Here is a 20,408-nt window from a genome sequence, read left to right on the forward strand (position 1 = left end):
TAAGGTCTGTTTAATAGATGCAAATTTGGAAGAGATTAGAGAGTTGTTGTTATCAAGCTTATATTAAGGGGCTTGCAATGGATGATGAGGTTTGATGAAGCAAGCTGGGGAATGGGGCAATATATGGCTGGAGGTGATTACTGATATTTGGTGGGGCCTTGTCACAAAGGGAACTGAAGACAAAGTCAGAATATTAGATTGAATGTGTCAGGGTAACGTAAGCCAATATTCACCCATAAGGGAAGCACCGATGATTGAGTGGCCTTTGGTATCAGATTGGGCACAAGCACCAGAGATTTGTACAGAATAGAAGGTTATTATTATGTGTGTTTTTACATGAAAGATACAGGGGAAAGCTTTGTCAATCACCGCACCACAGAGTCAATGTCAATGACAGGAGTCATGCATAATAATTTAAGTAAAATTAATACAATATTAATGGCTCCTGGGCTTAGGGAAGGCCAATGAAGGAATACCCTGAAGACTTAGCCAGAATAAGATTGCCGGGTCATGGGAATACTGCATTGAAAGTCTCTGAAGAGGACTGCCACTCCTGGATGAGACTGCCTGTCAGACCACTGGAAAACCTGGAAACTGACGACGAGGACCACCTTCTCTTGAGGACGAGACCTCCAGACCAGGAAACCACCATGCTGGGCTGACAACTCCATGTGGTCCGGCAGGAGAGAATACAGTTTGGAGCATTTAGACATCAGTAACTGATGGGTTACATAAAGGGCAATGAAAGGCAATATTAGAAGGGAAAGCCGATATTCTGTATGACAGTTGGGTATGGTATGCTAAGCTCCAACCAGATCTATGTCAACAGTCCAACCTTTCCATGTAAAAGCACTGACATCAAAGCAGGTATCTGTAATCTTTTCTCTTCCTTTTCCACTAAATCCATCAGAAAAGAACACAACTGTAAGATCCAGATACTGCCAACCTGAAGGGAAGATGCAGAATGTTGGCCAGATTCAGAAGTCTTCTAAGTCTAATTAACTTCAAAGTCATTGCCAAGTTATGACAAAAACATTTCTGCTTCATGAAGCCTTAATGATTTGTAAGAATGATTCCAGGAATAAGAAACTTCAACAACGAGGATCGATTGGAGAAGTTGGAACTCTTCGCTTTGGAGAAGAAGGCCGAGAAGAGATTTCAAAATCATGAGCAGAATGGATAGAGTAGAGAGGGAGAAGCTATTCCTGCTTGCAAAAGGAAAAAGACCATGAGGGCACAAAAGCAAGGATGATGTGAGAAAGAAATGTTTTCACACAGCAAGTAGACAGGATATGGAATGCACTACCTGGAAATGTGGTGGAGGTTGGTTCAACGGAGGCATTTCAGAGGATGTTGGATGATTTTTTTAGATAGAGGAAGTGGCGGAGATACAATTACAACATTTAAAAGGCATCTGGACGGGTACATGAATAGGAAGGATTTGTAGGCTTTATGGGCCAAGTGCTGGCAAATGGGATTAGATTAGGTTAGGATAATGGGTCGGCATGGACGAGTTGGACCGAAGGGTCTGTTTCCGTGCTGTACATCTCTATGACTCTACAACCTCCTCTGCAATGTCCACAGGTTGATCACCCTCTCAGTGATGAATGTTTTCTCAATCGCAGTTCAAAATGGCCTACCCTGTATCCTGAGACAGACAATGACTCCTGGTTCTAGTCTCTCCAACCATGGGAAACACCCTTTCAGCACCTAGTCTGCCTAGCCTGTATTAGGACGGTATATGTTTCAATCACATCCCCGCTCAATCTTCTAAACTCCGTGAATATAGGCCCAGTTGAACTAAACGTCCTCATGCAACAGATGTGTCATTCTAGTATCAACCTAGTGAGCCTCCAGTGCTGTCCCTCTATGGTAAGAATATCCTCTCTTCATTAGGGAGACAAATATTGCATTTCACTGCACACAATGCTACAGTTGCAGCCTTGTCAAGGCTGTCCATAACTGCACTAAGATATACCCATTTTCAGCACAAATTCTCTTGCAATGAAAGCTAATATACTATTTGCTTTCCTAATTGCTTGCTGCAATTTGTATACCGGGGACACTGAGATCCCTTCGTGCATCCCCATTTTCCAATATATTACTATTTACATAATACTCTGCCTTCTTGTTTTCTTTTACACTGAAGTGCATAACTTCACATTTATACACATTATACTGCATTGGCCTCTTGCCCACACACTTCACTTGCCTGACACATCCTTACAACCTCATCACAACTCACAATTCCACCTCATTTTGTGGTGTCAGCAAACTTAGAAATATTGCACTTGGTTCACACCTCCAGCATATATAACTGGGCTCCAAGCACTGATCCCTGTGGTCCACCACTAGTCACTGTCTGTCTTCAGTATCCATTCTGTTTAATGGGCAGTTCCAGGACAGATGTTAGGGGACCTCTGTGTTCCTCAACAATCTTGCTGTCTGAATACCTCCAAGGTTTTCAGTCATGGTCTTTCTATCTCAAAATGTGAGCAGAATGGAATACATTAATATTTCCTCATTTCTGAGAGAAGCAATAAGATTAGGAGAACAGCTACTCTGATTTCCATAAAGCATAAAAGATCCCAATTAAAATAAGCCTATTAGTCCATTAGAAATGTGGTAAACCGAGGACAGATTGTATTATACTGATGGTGTCATCAAATTCATAGTCTAGAGGCCCATTCTAATGTTTTGGGGACATGGGTTCAGGTCAGAACCTGCAACTGGTTGTACTTAAATTCAATTAATAAAGTCTGAAGTGAAGAGCATCGCTGATATTTGTCAAAACCTACTGGTTCACTATTGTCCATGAGCAAATGAAATCTGCCATCCTTACCGAGTTTGGGCTACAGGTAACCCCAGGTGCCAGAGTAATGTGCTCACTCTTAAATACCCATTAGGCAATTGGGAATGGACAACAATTAGGCATGGTCAACAAATGCTGGCCTTGGCAGTGGTGCCCACATCTGGATGAAGGGGCATTAAAAAAAATGACCTTCACGTGCAACTTAGAACAATGATAAATGACACTCCAATTGAAGGTTTGTTATCCAATTGTCAACTTGTCACCTGAATATTACGCACTATATTACAGCAAGAGGTCCAAGTGTTGCAATGCATTTCATATTTTGTAACCTGTTGTCTGTACTGACTGCAGTTTTGAAGCTTTTATTTTTGATACATCTATAACTGAAAAGAACACTAAACTCCCTGGGAACAGTCAGTGACACTCAGGGCTGCTGACTCTATTGCTGTCCAGAACAGGTTGTTGCATCCTGGTCACCAATAGACACATGCATAGTGTCACTGATATCATTGTTACACTAAAGATTCCATCACTGCCCTGTTCACCTTGCCGCCTGATCTTGGTGCTCAGTTCACTATCCATCACTCTGCTGTAAATTTGGTTCGCTATCCTATTACTCACCCCCCATCTACATCTGCACATTGTTACTGTCCCAGGTGGTGTAATATAGATTTTTAAAAATCTAGCAAAGTAGACTCTAGCCCGAAATGTAGAGTCGATAAAATGTGGAGCTGGAAAAAGCACAGCAGGTCAAGCAGCATCAGAACAGCAGGACAGTCGATGTTTCTTGCAAGATCTAAGATAAGCATGCAATGCTACATATTTGATCTTAACAATAAATAGAAGCTTATTCGATAAAATAAATCAGATAAAATAGAATATACATAACAAAATTTGAGAGATTTCAAAACACATTAAAAACACAATCCTATCTATTCTAACACCAACAATTTATCAGTACGCATAAGAAAGAGTTCCCTTCTCTATCACATCAATAGGTTTGACTTGACTTTTTTTTTAATTCTTTGTCTTGGGAGCTTGATGGTCTTTCCATTTATTCCTCACACTACTGTGCTTTAAATTTCTTAGCCCTGAATAACCCCTTCAGGCTTCTAAGCAAACTATTCTCACCTTTAACTTTGGAAGTAAAACTTATATACTGAGATAACCTATTTCCTGACAGTCATGAACTAATCTCTTCTCCAGGAGAAACTGTCTTTCATCTAACTTCAAGCAAGTCTTCTGTGAACTGAAACCAAAAACTTTACTGCCCATAAGTTTTAGTTAAGTTTCTGATCTGCTAAAGTGAAAGCAAGTTAATGTTTTCCAAGGTTTGCTTTCTCCAATTATTTTGGCTTGATTGTTACAGTGAGAGATTTTAAAGAGTGAAATGGTTTACATTTAAATTTGATGTCATTTTTTTTGGAAGTTCAGTTCCTTAATGTTAATCATATCAATGTGTTTCATTATGTTTACAAAAGGAGCAGGCACAGAATTGAATTTGGTGTTTGAATTTAATAAATATCTAGATTGCAAACTAGCAATGACCTGGAAGTGATTGTTATAAAAACTTATTTGTATCTCGCTCGATGGAGGGATTCTGTGACTCTTACTTACACATGACTCTAGATCCATACCCTTCTCGACAATAAATGGTGAATGACTTGCCATGACTAAACAATTAAAAAAACATTAATTCCTGTCTCTAAAGTCTCCAGCCATACATTCTTCCAATTCTGGACTTTTGCGCATCTCTGATTCTCATAATGAGCAGCTGTGTCTTCAGCCATTTAGGCTCCAAGTTCTAGATATCACTGCTTCATCTGCTCCCCTCACCATCCAACCCTTCAAATTACATTCCTCAAAATTTAATTTTTTGTCCAAACTTTTGGTTACCCAATATTGCCATAAATTGTTCAGAGTTGAACTCTGTTTGATAAGTTGTGTGAAATGTTTCAAAATATTTCAGACATTCAGAGAACTAAACAAATCTGCTTTTTTTTTAAGAAGTATGGTTTGAAGGAACATTTGGGATGCACATAGGACCAAGAGACAAAGAAGCAAAAGTAGACCATTCTGCCCATTGAGTTTGCTCCACCATGGAATGAGATCATGGACAGATTTGAAAATCCTCAATTCCACTTTCCTGCCTTTTCCCTATAACTCTTACTGATTAAAAACCTATTTTCTTACCATTGATTGTACTTAAATGACCCATCTTCAACAGATTTCTGTGGTAAAGAATTCCAAACATTTGTAATCCTCTGGGAGAAGAAACTCCTACTCATTTGTGCCTTGAATGTACAACTTCTGAATCTGAGTTTATGCCCTCTGTTCTGGACTCTCACAAGGGGAAGCAACTTTTACACATCTACCCTGTCAATTCCTCTAATAATCTTGTACGTTTCAACAAGATTGGCTTTCATTCTTTTATATTCCAATGAGTACAGTTCCAACTTACTGGACCTTTCCTCATATGACGGTCCATGATACCTGCTGCCAGTCTATCTGCTACTAATGAACATTGGAGACAACTGGAGACCTTGACAAATGCAGTCCAGACTATGGACACAATGGACAGAGTGGGCAGTGCAGAAAGGAAGAGCAACAGGTAGAAATATAGTCAGTACAGGAGACTCTATAGTTTGGAGAACAGATGCATACTTCTGTAAACTATCATGGCAAGCCACATGGCACCATGGGAAAGATGTTGTCACATCCACTTCCAATGCTGAGTACTGTTCTTATTGTTCTCATATGTTCACTGAAAACTCCTTTAAAACCATACTAATAAAGGAGCGCAGTTTGCATTTGCATAACAGTGGATGGGAGTGAGCTCAAATATGTGGTACACTAAGACAATATAAAAATGAGTACAGGTACAGATGGCCTTTAGTCAGCCTTTCAGAAGCTGGGGGAGAATGTCAGAGTGGAATCACAAAGGTAACAATTACTTGATTACTCCTAGTGTTGCACATTAGCGAAGGTAGAAATACTTCAATAGGGAGTATTAATGCATGGGTCAGTGATGCAGGAGGTAGATCTTCTCATTTTTAGAGCAAGAGCACACAGTAGAGCACATAGTAGAAAATAATGGGCTACACCTCAACTGGACTGAAACTAATCCTACTCACTACTGTAAGGCCACACTTAAATATTCAGTTCTGTTTCTGTGCTGTGACCTCTCCCAAACAGGTTCCTCCAAAATTAGTTCTGAATTTCACTATTTGTTCATTTTCCCAGACGCACTCCATTGTCCAGCGAATTCAAAAAGCAAAGGCAGTAACTGCGCAGTTCATTGCTGTGTCAGTTAGCAGTGTAGGTTTCTTTTTCTCTCTCCCTCTCCTGAACTGACCTCACCATGTACTTCCTTTGTCTGTTCCTCTCCCTTTTAAAAGTGCTGTTGTTTGACTTCTTTCTCTTCAAAGTTTCCAAACAATGCAACAGCATATATAATAGTAATTACTGCTCCTGGAATTCAAGGAAATCACCTCCAACACCTAAAATACCTCAAAACAGGGGCAGCTGTTACAGCCAGAAATTTTTCTCGCACTCCATCTTGGATTACCCAGAATCCTCGATGTTGAACTCTTACCTCTTGATCAGTTGCGCCAATTCTTCAAATATGGAACAGCAGTGAAAGTCCTGCACTCAGTGTTAACCATCGCACATTTGAAAGAATATGAGCAAGGATGAAAGTGACTAGCAGCAATTAAAATTTGCAGCCTTAGTTTGATACCTTCTCACAGCAAAGTGATGAAAGCAAAAAGACCCGGAGTTTGTGTCCTGTGTCTGAGCGACAGAAATGCTCATATTAAGGTCCCGTCATCATTACAGTCTTGGGTAAAACATGGACAAACAAACAAATTTCACACAAGTGATCAAATTGGCAGCACTTGATATCAATACATGTGGTGCTGGAAAAGCACAGCAGGTCAGGCAGCATATGAGGAGCAGGAGAGTCAATATTTCAGGAATAAGCCCTTCATCAGGAATGTGGAGGGGGGAAAGGGATGGAGAGATAAATAGGAGGTTGGGGGGGGAGGTAGCTGAGAATGTGATAGGTAGATGGAGGTGGGAGTGGGATGGTGGTAGGTCAGAGAGGAGGAGGGAGCAGATAGGTGGGAAGGAAGATGGACATTTAGGACAGTTCAAGAGGGCAGTGCCAAATTGAAGGGTTGGATCTGGGATGAGGTGGGGGAGAGATGAGATGAGGAAACTGGTGAAATCAATGTTGATGACATGTAGTTGGAGGGGCAAAGGTGAAAGATGAAGTATTCTTCCTCCAGGTGTCGGGTGGCTTGGATTTTGGGGTGGAGGATTTCAAGAAGGCAGTACCAAGTTGGAAGTTGTATCTAAGATGAGATGGGGGGGATTTCAACCCTCCAACCTCATGACATGAAGGTTGATTTCACCAGTTTCCTTAACCTACCCCACCCCCACCTCATCCCAGATTCAAGCCTCCAATGTGAATGTTTCCAGGTATTTTCCAACACCCAAACATCTTCAACTGCCCGCTTGAACTGTCCTACCTATCCATCTTCCTTCCCACCTACCTGCCCCACCCTCCCCTCCAACCTATTACCATTACACCCCTCCACCACCTGCATCCACCTATCACCTTCCCAGTTACCTCTTCTCAAGCCCCATCCCCACCCCCCTCTTTATTCCTCAGCTCCCTTCCCTCCACCAGATTCCTGATGAAGGGCTTAGGCCCAAATCATCAATCTTCCTGGTCCTTGGATGCTGCCTGACCTGCTGGTCTTTTCCAGTACCATATGTTTCGACTCTCATCTCCAGCGTTTGCAGTCCTCACTTTCTCCTTGATATTAATACCACATTTGACCAATTGTGGCATCAAGGAGACCTAGCAAAGCTAGAATCAATGGGAACCAGGGGCAAATGTTCTTCTGGTTGGAGTCACACCTAGCAAAAAAAAAATGACTGTTGGCGATGAATCATTTCAGCTCTGGGAAATCACAGCAGGTCTGCTTCAGGGTATTTTCCTAAGCCTCAGCATCTTCAACTGTTTCAGCAATGACCTTCCCTTTATCTTAAGGCCAGAATGGAGTGCCACAAGGATCGGTGCTGGGTCCACTACTTTTCATCATTTATAAAAATGATTTGGATGTGAACATAAGAGGTATAGTTAGTAAAGTTGCAGATGTCACCAAAATTAGAGGTGTAGTGGACAGTGAAGAAGGTTCTATCAGATTACAACGGGATCTTGATCAGATGGGCCAGTGGGCTGAGAAGTGGCAGAGGGAGTTCAATTTAGATAAATGTGAGGTGCTAAATTTCGGGAAATCAAATCTTAGCAGGACAAATACACTTAATGGTAAGGTTCTTGGGAATGTTGCTGAACAAAGAGACCTTGGAGTGCAGGTTCATAACTCCTTGAAAGTGGAGTCGCAGTTAGATAGGATAGTGAATAAGGTGTTTGGTATGTTTTCTTTTATTGGTCAGAGTATTGAGTACAGGAGTTGGGAGGTCATGTTGCGGCTGTACAGGACATTCGTTAGGCCACTGTTGGAATATCGCATGCAATTCTGGTCTCCTTCCTATCAGAAAGATGTCGTGAAACTTGAAAGAGTTCAGAAAAGATTCACGAGGATGTTGCCAGGGTTGGAGGATTTGAGCTACAGGGAGAGGCTGAACAGGCTGGGGCTGTTTTCCCTGGAGTGTCAGAAGCTGAGGGGTGACCTTATAGAGCTTTCAAAATCATGAGGGGCATGGGTTAGGATAAATAGACAAAGTATTTTTCCTGGGGTGGGGGAGTACTGAACTAGAGGTTTAGGGTGAGAGGGGAAAGATATAAAAGAGACCGAAGGGGCAACTTTTTCACGCAGAGGGTGGTACGTGTATGGAATGAGCTGCCTGAGGAATTGGTAGAGGCTGATACAACTGCAACATTTAAAAGGCATTTGGATGGGTATATGAATAGGAAGGGTTTGGAGGGATATGGGCCAGGTGCAGGCATGTGGGACTAGATTGGGTTTGGATATTTGGTCAGCATGGACGATTTGGACCGAAGGGTCTGTTTCCGTGCTGTACATCTCTATGACTCTAAGTGGAGATGCTTGCTGATGATTACACAAGGCCTGAGACAATTCACAACTTCTCAGATACTCCAACAGTTATCATATAAATGCATCAAGATCTGGAAAATATCCAGGCTTGTTTCACAGCAGCATGTGATATTTGTGCCGCACAAATGTCAGGCAATGACCATCTTCAGTGAGAGAATTTAATCACTGCCCTTCTCATTCAGTGAATTATTATCGCTGAATGCCCCAACGTCAACATCCAGGGAGTTATCATTGACCAGCAATCGAATAGAACACGGCAAATAAATATTGTGGCTACAAATGCTGGCAGAGGCTAAAAATCCTGCAACGTTAATCTCTTGATTCTCCAAAGCCTGTCCACCATCAAGGTGGCAGAAGTCAGAAGTGTGATGGAATACTTCCTACTTGCCTGGATAAGTACAGCTCCAACAACACAAGCAGCTTGTCATGATCGGGAAATCACTTCATAATAAGATTATGAAAGGATTGGACACTCTGGCAGCAGGAAACATGTTTCCGCTGATGGGTGAGTGCTGAACCAGAGGACACAACTTAAAAATACGGGGTAGACCATTTAGGACAGAGATGAGGAGAAACTTCTTCACCCAGAGATTGGTGGCTGTGTGGAATGCTCTGCCCCAGAGGACAGTGGTGGCCCAGTCTCTGGATTCATTTCAGAAAGAGTTGGATAGAGCTCTCAAAGATAGTGGAATCAAGGATTATGGAGATAAGGCAGGAAGAGGATACTGATTAGGAATGATCAGCCACGATCATATTGAATGGCAGTGCAGGCTCGAAGGGCTGAATGGCCTACTCCTGCATCTATTGTCTATTGTTTGTTGTCTTCTTACTAACTTGATTGAGTTTTTTGAAGAAGTGATGAAGAGGATTGATGAAGACAGGGGACATTGTCTAAATTTCTTCTATAAAACAGTCGACAAGGTTCCACATGGTAGACTGGTTAACAAGGTTAGGTCACATGGGATACAGGGAGAACTAGCCATTTGGAGACACAATTGGCTCAAAGATAGGAGGCATTGTGGTGGAGGGTTGCTTTTCAGACTGGAGGCCTGTCACCAGTGGCATGCCACAAGTATTGATGCTGGATCCACTGCTTTTCATGAATTATGTAAGTGATTTGGATGTGAATATAGGAGGTATGGTTAGTAAGTTTGCAGAAGACACAAAAATTGTTGGTGCAGTAGACAGCAAAGAAGGTTACCTCACAGAACAATGGGATTTTGATCAGATGGGCCAATGGGCTGAGGAGTGGCTGATGGAGTTTAATTTAGATAAATGTGAGGCGCTGCATTTTGGAAAGGCAAATCAGGGCAGGAATTATACAAAGACACCTTGAAGTACAAGCTCATAGCTCCTTGAAAGTAAAATCACAGGTAGACAGGATAGTGAAGACAGAGTTCCGTATGCTTGCCTGTTTTGGTCAGTAGTGTATGGACTATATAGAAGTTGGGAGGTCATGTTGCAGCTACAGAGGACATTGGTTAGTTCACTTTAGGAATGCTGCGTGCAATTCTGGTCTCTGTGCTATAGGACGGGTGTTGTTAAACTTGAAAGGGTTCAGAAAATACAAGGATGTTGCCAGGATTGGAGGGTTTGAGCTACTGGAAGAGGCTGAGTGGGCTGTGGCTAATTCCCCTGGAACAGTGGAGGCTGAGGGGTGACCTTATAGAGGTTTATAAAATCATGAGGCATTTTCACCAGGTACGGGAGTCCAACACTAGATGCCATAGGTTGAGGGTGAGAGGGGAAAGATTTAAAAAGGGACCTATGGGGCAATATTTTCATGCAGAGGGTGGTGCATGCATGGAATGTGCTGCCAGAGGAAGTAGTGGAGGCTGGTACAATTACAGTATTTAAAAGGCATCTGGATGGGTATATGAATAAGGAGGAGTGGGAGGGATGGGTGAGATATGGGCCAAATGGAACTAGATTAATTTAGGATATCTGGTCAGCATGGACAAGTTAGACTGAAGGGTCTGTTTCCATGCTGTGTGTCTCTATGAACACAGTCGACCAATTGGTTGGTACCATATGCTCAAATATTCGTTCCCTATAGCATCAACACTCAGTCACAGCTGTGTGCACAATCTACAAGATGCATTGTCAAAGTTCACCAAGGCTTTTTGCATTGACCATGATCATTTGGAAGGACAAGGGCAGCACATACATGGAAATGACACCACCTGCAAGTTTCCCTCTTAGCCACTCACCATCCTGACTTGGAAACTCCGTTAGTGTCAAAATCATGGAACTCCCTCCCTATCAGTATTGTCAGGAAACAAATGGACTGCAGGGCTTGATGAAGTGGAGAAGCCAATGTTGGACTGGGGTGGACAAAGTTAAAAATCACACAAACACCAGGTTATAGTCCAACAGGTTTATTTGAAGGCACTAGTTTGAGCACTGCCCCTTCAGGTAGCTGTTGAAAGGGATTATAAAACACAATTTATAGCAAAAGATTACAGTATCATGTATGACATTTTGGACTCCCCTGCCCTGGGAAAAGATTTTGTCATCATGTTCCACAGCTAATTGATGAAGGAGCTAATTGATGACCTCCCAAATAAACTTGTTGGACTATAACCTGGTGTTGTGTAATTTTTATTACAGTTCAAGAAGAGAGCTCATCACCACCTCCTCAAGGGCTACAAAGATAGGTGACACAGGCTGGCCTAACCAGCAGTGCCAACATCCAGAAATGAATTTTTAAAAAGGAGTAGAATTAAGTTATCCATTTTAGATTAGATTCTTCGGCCCAATAAGGGCATAGTGACCCTCTGAAGAGTAGGTAAAAGTGAGGACTGCAGATGCTGGAGATCAGAGTCTAGATTAGAGTGGTGCTAGAAAAGCACAGCAGGTCAGGCAGCATCCGAGGAACATGAAAATCAATGTTTCAGGCAAAGCCCCTTCGAAGAGTAATCTACCCAGATCCAATTCCCTCTTGACTAATGCACCTAACATTATGGGCAATTGAACATGGCCAATTCATCTTTAGACTGTGGGAGGAAACCCTCGCAGACACAGGGAGAATGTGCAAACTCCACACAGAGAGTCACCCAAAGCTAGAATCAAGTCTGGGACCCTGGGACTATGAAGCAGCAGTGCTAACCACTGAGCCATCATGCTACCCAGCAAATTCCCTCTTCAAACTTAATAACGCTTGCACTACAACTGATAATGGTTATAGATATCTGGATTACACAGAACAATTACTTCAGTTTCAGCATTTAAAATACAGTTCGGAGACACTCTTTCGGTTTAAGGCATCATCTGACCCCCCTCAGGGTAGTGTGCTTTGTTTCGCCCTTCTTTGTATCCATTGCTCTTTACTTAATGCTGCACTGATACCTCAATTACCAAGGAGACGGGTTTGTCTCTCCAAATCAGCAGGTCTTTTCTTTCATAAAATTACACTGAACAGAAGCTTTTCCTTTGTGAGGCTAAAACCCATTCACTGATGAACAGGAAATTAACCAATCTTCCCTGTCACTTCTTAGTTGCAACTGAGGTTGTTTTACAAAAGTAATTGTCTTGTGTATCCCTCAACGTATTGCCAAAGGCAACACAATACTAAGCTGAAGCCAGGACTTCAGCAGGGCAAGTACAAAACATGGCTGATTAAAAGTAAAGAAAAACACAAAGAAAGGAGAGACAATAATGTGTAAACCTAAATCTCACCACTTTATAGTGCAATGTACTGGTGCTCTAATCCATTTTATTATAACATATAACGGCCAAATAATGGTCAAGAATATTTTCTCAGAAATTGCAGTTTACTGCCAAATGTATTTCCCTTGCGCAAGTGACCAGACCTCATCCAATCACAACTTTAAAACATTAATCTCCAAACTGCTATTATAGTTTAGCATGATCCAAACCCTGTCTCAGCTCATCTGCTGTTGAATCCCTCATTCCCATGTAACCACAAATCTTCTTCTGACACTGACGGCCAGTTTCCCGTGATCCACTTTGGAAACAAAGATCATCCAAAACTCGCACCAAGTCCCATTCATCCATCAATCCTGTGAAGCAATGCTTTAGATTTTATATTCTTCAACCTTGTATACAAATCTCTCCTTGGCATCTCCCCTCCCTATCCCTACGCTCCACCAGTGCTTCCAAGAAGCTTCTCCAATTTTGACATTCTTGCATATCCCTGATTTTAGTCAATCAATTGTTGTCGTTAATCACCAAGGATCTGGGCTTCATACTGTAAACATCCTTTAAGACACTATCAAAAGCAAATGTTTGATTGGCAGAGGTTATTATTTCTAATATTTCCTTAAGTGGGTCAGTGTTAAAGTTTATTTGATAATGTTCCTAGAAAATGACTGGACATATTTTATACTACCAGGCAGCATCTAAATAAAAAATACCATTGTCATTTGCTTTACCTTTTGAAAATATAAACTACATGTCTTTAGAAAAGGTAAAATTGTATTTATGTGGATCATAAAAGTGGTTAAAAAGTATTTAGGCTGGCAACTTTTCACCTATTTAATCAGTTTATGTCTGCCATGAAGTTTACAACTTAAAACAATCATATACTTTGCAGCTGTTCAGGAAGGTGACTCAATTCATGATGGACAGCAAATGCCGGAGAAGGCAACATCCCATAAACAAGTAAGAAATAACTTGCCTTTACGCTTTCTTTCAATAAAAAATAGAATCTCCAATCCATCTCACAAACAAAAAATTTGCATTTCACAACAAGAACAGAAATTGCTGGAAAAACTCAACAGGTCTGGCAGCATCCGTGGAGAGAAATTAGAGTTAACATTTCAGATCTAGTGATCGTACGTCAGACTGATGGTAGCTAGGAACGGGAATTTTTTTTTATACAGAAGATGGGTGAGGCTAGGGGGTGGATATGTGGAGGTAAAAGCTCAATGAAAGAGAAAATCAGGGGGTCAGACAAAGGAGTGGTTAAAGGTCAGTCAGAGGGAAGGAATAGTTGCTAATCGGGACTATAAACTCACCTGTCTCCCACAGTTGCCTTCACTTTACATCCTCACACCCTGCTTCCTGTAAAGACTCTATTCAATTCTCCCAGTTACTCCATATTTCCGCTGATACCAACTTCAACAAAGGAGGCATCTGAAATGTCCACCTTCTCTAACTGAAGATTCCCCAGCACCATAATTGACAGAGCCCTTAGTTGTTTGTCTGACCCATCTCGCACCTCAGCCCTTACCCCTGCTCTTCCCTCCCACAAAAGTAATCAGGTCCCTCCCACCAGAATCCACATCCAGAGGATCATTAGCCACCATTTCTGTCACCTCTAGTGAAATGCCACTACCAAACACATAGCCCCCTCCCCTCCCTTGTCAACACTCTGCAAGGACTGTCTCCTCCACGACACCCTGGTCAGCTCCTCCGTCACTCCCAACACCCAACTACAGCCTCACGGCACCTTCACCTGCAACAGCAGAAGATGTAAGACCTGCCAGTTAACTTCCTCTCTCCTCACTGTCCAGGATCCCAAACACACCTTCCAGGTGAAATAGCACTTTACCTGCACTTCACTCAATCTAGTCTACTGTATTCGCTGCTCACAATTGGTCTCCTCTATATTGGGGAAATGAAGCACAGACTTGGGTGTCTGCTTCACACAGCACCTACATTCTGCCCAGAAAAATGAGTCTGAGCATCCAGTTTCTTGCCACTTCGACACACCCCCCTGTTCCCTGGCCAACATCTCTTTCTCAGGCCTACTGCAGTGAAGCTCAGCGCAAGCTGGAAGAACAGCACCTCATTTTCTACTTGGGGACCCAGCTGCCTTTCTGGACTTAATATTGAGTTCAACAATTTTAGGACTTAAGCACATTTCCCCAGACGTTCCCCCATCGCCTCATACCAGGCCATGAAATGGCCTGCTACCACACACTACCCATTGTCTGCCATTAGTAGTCCCCAGTAGCAGAAATTCATTCTCCCAGGCTGACAGTTATCAATTCCTTTGTCTGTTCAACTGTTTGTTTCTATCTTTGTATTCTATCTCCATCTATCATTTACTCTCCCCCCTCCCATTTAAAGAACCTTCTTTTTCCTAGCTACTATCAGTTCTGAAGAAGAGTCACTGTATCTGAAATGTTAACTCAGACCCTCACAGTACTTTGAATGTATGTAAATATCGCCTTGATAAGTAAGAAATGCCTTTGGTTTGCTTCCGGTATACTCTGCTGTTTTAGTAACTGTATGCATATAAAGCTATTTGCATAATTAAAACAGAGATAACTGATTTCTCTCCACAGATGCTGCCAGACCTGCTGAGAATTTCCAGAAATTTCTGGGTCCTTTCCCCTAGATTCTATCATCCGCAATTCTTTCAGTTTTGTGCATTTCAAAAGCAGTTTACAAACTCAGATGTTCCAAAGTATTTCACAGGGAATAAGTACATCTGTATGGCAATCACTTCTGTAATGATTTGGAAATGCTGCCTTGGATTGGGGTGCATAAAGTTAAAAATCACACAACACGAGATTATAGTCCAACAGTTTATTTGGAAGCACTAGCTTTCAGAGCGACAATCACCTGATGAAGGAGCGGCACTCCAAAAGCTAGTGTGCTTCCGAACAAACCTGTTGGACTATAACCTGGTGTTGTGTGATTTTTAAACTTTGTACACTTCTGTAAGTGCAAGATAAGATTCTACTGTCAACAACTGAATCAATGATCAAATAATGTCTTTCCATCGTAGTGGAAGAATAAAGTAAATAAAAGGGGAGCACGATATAGCCATTATTACAAAACCAAATTACTTATTCCAAGACTCTATTCACTCAGTTGGTTCTATTTTTCTAGTCTTGTTTCAACTTTTATTTTTGAGGTTCTTGATCAACATTTACTCATCCTCCTGGTTGAACTATGTGCAGAGTGGACAGGACACTCATCTTCATTTACTTTTCCCATGAATTAAACAAAAGTGATTGCATTATGTACAACATTTCAACAGAGAACTTATGATCGGTGCAAAAGGACCATCAATCTAATAACACTAGTATTCATTCACCCACTCAACTGAAGAGTTTTTTTGATCAGATACTTATTTAGTCTCCTCACTTTTATGCTTACTTAGCCATTGGGTAATTTACAGTCTTCATACAATCTAATTATTTCTGGAACCACATTCTTCCAACAGAGTTAAAACTGTAACAATTTATTATCTTACCAGAAATGTTGAACACCAGACTTTGCAGCAATTGCAGATATGTAATAATACAAGCACATGCAGAAACATGGAACTGTTTTCATTGATACCCAAAACAAAATTCTTAAAAAATATATTTTCATGATTTCTCATAACTTTTGGATATCCTAAATTATTGTGATCTCATTGGCATGTTGACTAGTAATTGTAGTGACACGTCACTTCAAAACAATTAACAAGTTATTACAGGCACATAATACTTGTCTTGTGCCTACACATTAGTAGGATTAATGCTGAATGTATTCTCCCAGCTGGGAGTTCCAAGGTTTAATATCACTGAAAACTTGGAGCGATTTCCAGAGCAGGAGAAAGCACACAGCACCATTATTACAACGTTGCTATACAGAACAGAACATGTTACTGCCAGTTAACCAGTTACTATCATGGAAAAGTAATTGAAAAACACTGTACTGAGCAAGATTTGGAGATGCAGGTGTTGGACTGGGGTGTACAAAATTAAAAATCACACAACACCAGGTTATAGTCCAACAGGTTTAATTGGAAGCACTAGCTTTCGAGTTCCAAAACCACCTGATGAAGGAGCGGTGCTCCGAAAGCTAGTGCTTCCAATTAAACCTGTTGAACTATAACCTGGTGTTATGTGAGTTTTAACTTTGTACTGAGCAATACTGTGTAACATGAAGTTGGCTGTACATCTATTTAAAAAGATAGGGAGGGTAAGGAATTATGAGAAGTGCTCTTTTAGCAAACCAGCACTACAAGATGGGTCTGTTACACTGTAAAATTCAATGATTTTGGTTTGAACCTCAGTAATTACTGAAAAAAATGCACTGTAACTCTCAAAAACAATCATAGCATGTATTTCAATCAATGACACCTTCCCCATGAATGCAAACTGTTAGTAGTTAATTTTATCCATAGCACTTTTCATATGAATTAAACTTTACAAACTACTGACATTTTTAATCAGAGACTGTATTGGTAGTCCTATACCTGATAGTTATAACATCTATTCAGTTTTAATGCACAAAACTAGTGAATCTTACAGTCTATTACTGAGTCCTTACATTGAGTCTTTCTTCCCTCGCATCATAAATTTATCATTGGTACTTCAACTTTAGGTGATAAAAAACAGTTCCATTGCATTCGTAAAAACACAAATGACAATAAATTACCATTCCATTCTATTCACCAAATCATTTGGACTACAAACAATAACTGTTCTTCCATTACACCCATTGCTGAAAGACTATGTTTCAGGTGTGAGGCTACATCGGCGCGAGTGAATACTGCAGATGCTGTAGATTAAAGTCGAGAGTGTGGTGCTGGAAAAGCACAGCAGGCCAGGCAGCATCCGAGGAGCAGGAAAATCGATGAAGGGCTTTTGCCTGAAAATTGATTTTTCTGCTCCTTGGATGCTGCCTGACCTGCTGTACTTTTCCAGCACCACAGTCTCGATTTTTGAGTCTACATACTGAGTGATAGGCAGTTAATGTGACCAATTACTGGATTAGTGGTGCTGGAAGAGCACAGCAGTTCAGGCCGCATCCAACGAGCAGCGAAATCAACGTTTCGGGCAAAAGCCCTTCATCAGGAATAAAAAGTTAGTTCTAAACATCTATCAATGTGTACTTTCCAGCAACAATCTGGAACAATTACCTTACTGATTACTCCCCAAGTAGACTAACTCCTGTATCTGCTGTGGTTTATTGTGTGTATTGAGGGGTCATGGAAGCTGCTCCAAATAAACCTGTTGGACTATAATCTCGTGTTGTGTGATTTTTAACTTTATCCACCCCAATCCAAGGTGGCATTTCCAAATCATTACAGAAGTGATTGCTATACAGGGCCAAACTTCAACTCAGATTGTAGTACAAAACAGGCAAATGTTAAAACCTGGCAGTGTGTGACTGTAATTCCAATGGAGCATCCTTTCAAATTCTTCACATTGAGCTAAGCTGCTATATAACCCTTCATCTAAAGTTTGAGTCATGTTAATATAATCTTGTGATGACTGTTGACCCAATACCCTTCTCAAGGGCAACAAGGAAAACATCCTATTAAAGAAATAAGCTCTTTTTTTTTGCCCATTAACTAGTGAAACAAACGTAAGTTATTCTTATACAGCATAACTGATAATCACCTGTTCACCAGGAAGCCAAACAGTCAAGTACCGAACAGAAGGCTGTTGCGGTGCGGTGGTAGTGTCCCTACCTCTAAGCTACAAGACTTGCGCTCAAGTTCCACCTCCTCCACAGGTGAAAGATAACATTACTGAATGGGTTGATTAAAAATAAATGATGGAGAGAGAGCGATTCCACAAAAGATGGAAACAAACGTTTGATTTAAAAATTGCTGTGCAAACAAAATAAACAGCGATATTTAACGTATTAGTCCAAAGTACGTATGCTTACTAACTCCACCCCCCGCCCCCCATCACATATCTGGGGGATAAAAAGAAATCTCTTGCTGAATTTACATACGATATATTCCTTGGGTTATGCATCGTGGCAATAAATGGGTTGGCTAGACATTGAATTGCATCAGGGAAGTTTAACCGGGGGATCATTTACAGCTCCGAGACAGTGTTAGATGTTTTGGGGAGGGAAGGGGGGGGGGGGGGGGGGGGGTGCTGCAAGAGAGGTCTCCCGAGTCCCACTCACCCGGTCAGCGGCAGCAGCTGATGCTCTGTCCAGGAAATGCTGCTCGCCCGGCTCCAGCGACAGAAAGGAAGCATCCTGTGAGTGCTCGGCTGAACCCTCGCTCCTGCTCTGCGGCCTCAGCTCCCGTTTCACCTCGGAGCGTAAATCCAAGTAACAGAGCAGCGTGACCAGGTGCAGGCACAAGGACAAGGCGAAGAAGCCCAGGAACATCCCACAGTTGGTGCACTGCTTCCTACAGTTGCTGCAGGCGGAGGGCAGCTCTTTCCCGTAGTTTGAGAACTTGCCTTCGAAACTTTTCGATGTCATCTTTTCCTGATGAGGATCAATCCCAGATCTTAAAAGCACCGCTCCCTTGCCTCATTGAACCATATTCAATCGTCCAACGCAGAGAGAAAAAGAAACATCCAGTTGATTTTAAGCAGCAGCAACTTCCTGCGCTGAAGAGGGGTCTCATGTAAATGCCTTCTGAGACAGTGAAACTGACTGAGGTTACATACTACCTGCCAATCAAACCTCTAAGTCCCACCTCAAGGAGAGGAGCTTCTCCTCAATTGGTCCATTGCAACGCCCATCATTGAGCATCGGTCAGAATTAGATACCAAAAAGAACAGAAAATGTTGCCAGTCTTCAGCAATATCTGTGGAGATGTTCGAGGCAGTCAAAAGAAAGTCATCTTAGACAGAGTATCTCTGCTTTCTTTTCTCTCGTTCGGCATTCCAGTGTCCGCCTGTGCAGCTTCTGTTCGATCAATTCATGCACGTTTTCCCCTGTTTCTTACAGCGATAATGGGGTCAGCAAATTGATCATGAACCCCTGACACCATTTGGATCTTTCCCCCTCGAAACTTGCAGAGCCAACTTAAGTCGAAACAGTAGGGCAGCACTGTGGCTCAGTGGTTAGCACTGCTGTCTCACAGCGCCAGGGATCTGGATTCGATTCTAGCCTTGGGCGACTGTGTGGGGTTTGCACATTCTCCCCGTGTCTGCGTGGGTCCCTTCAAGTGCTCCGGTTATCTCCGTATATAGGTGAATTGGCCACGGTAATGGGACTGGGTGGGTTACTCTTCGGTTGACTTGTTGGGCCGAAGGGCCTGTTTCCATACTGTAGGGAACCTAGATCTAAAGGTTCCACCTCACCTGCAGAAACACAAGATTATGAAGTGTGACCCCACCATTAGGGGTGCGTCATTTGCATTACAGTATTCATTATAAACAAACGTTGCCTGCTTTATTTTCTTTTTTTTTGTTTCCCTCGCTGAGTTCTTTTAAACTTTATCCTGCATAGTATGACCAAACTATCCAAATATTCAAACTTTCAGGTTAAACGAGAGCAGTTGGAGGGAATGGTGTTCTTGTCCCTTGAGTCCCGTGCTTTACAAAATAAGTCCAAATATTATTCCCTGAATTATGTTTTAGCAAATTAGCACCATCTTCTCATTCTTTTCCGGCAAGTTTTAGTCCTTGCTTTGGAAAACGCACCAAGATGTTTATACGATAAAACAAATCAACATCTCTCCACCCATCAGGCTCTCTGCCTGTATTCCTGATGAAGGGCTTTTGCCCGAAACGTCGATTTTACTGCTCCTTGGATGCTGCCTGAACTGCTGTGCACTTCCAGCACCACTAATCCGAAATCAACAACCCGGCCTTTTCTTCTCTCTTGTTCGTATTTGC

General features: G+C 41.9%; 1 protein-coding gene across 4 annotated transcripts in view; it reads right to left on the reverse strand.

The window, feature by feature from the left end:
• Positions 1–19,194, reverse strand: part of eda (ectodysplasin A) — a 279,217-nt gene extending 260,023 nt beyond the window's left edge. For all 4 annotated transcript variants that reach the window (XM_072595466.1, XM_072595465.1, XM_072595464.1 and 1 more), the window contains exon 1: positions 18,736–19,194. In XM_072595466.1, the coding sequence (XP_072451567.1) occupies positions 18,736–19,041 (306 nt within the window). In that variant the 5' untranslated portion in view covers positions 19,042–19,194. The remainder of the gene's footprint in view (positions 1–18,735) is intronic.
• Between the last annotated feature and the right edge of the window lie 1,214 nt (positions 19,195–20,408).

The sequence above is a fragment of the Chiloscyllium punctatum genome, chromosome 25 (genome assembly GCF_047496795.1).
Source record: "Chiloscyllium punctatum isolate Juve2018m chromosome 25, sChiPun1.3, whole genome shotgun sequence".
Taxonomy (NCBI): Eukaryota; Metazoa; Chordata; class Chondrichthyes; order Orectolobiformes; family Hemiscylliidae; genus Chiloscyllium; species Chiloscyllium punctatum.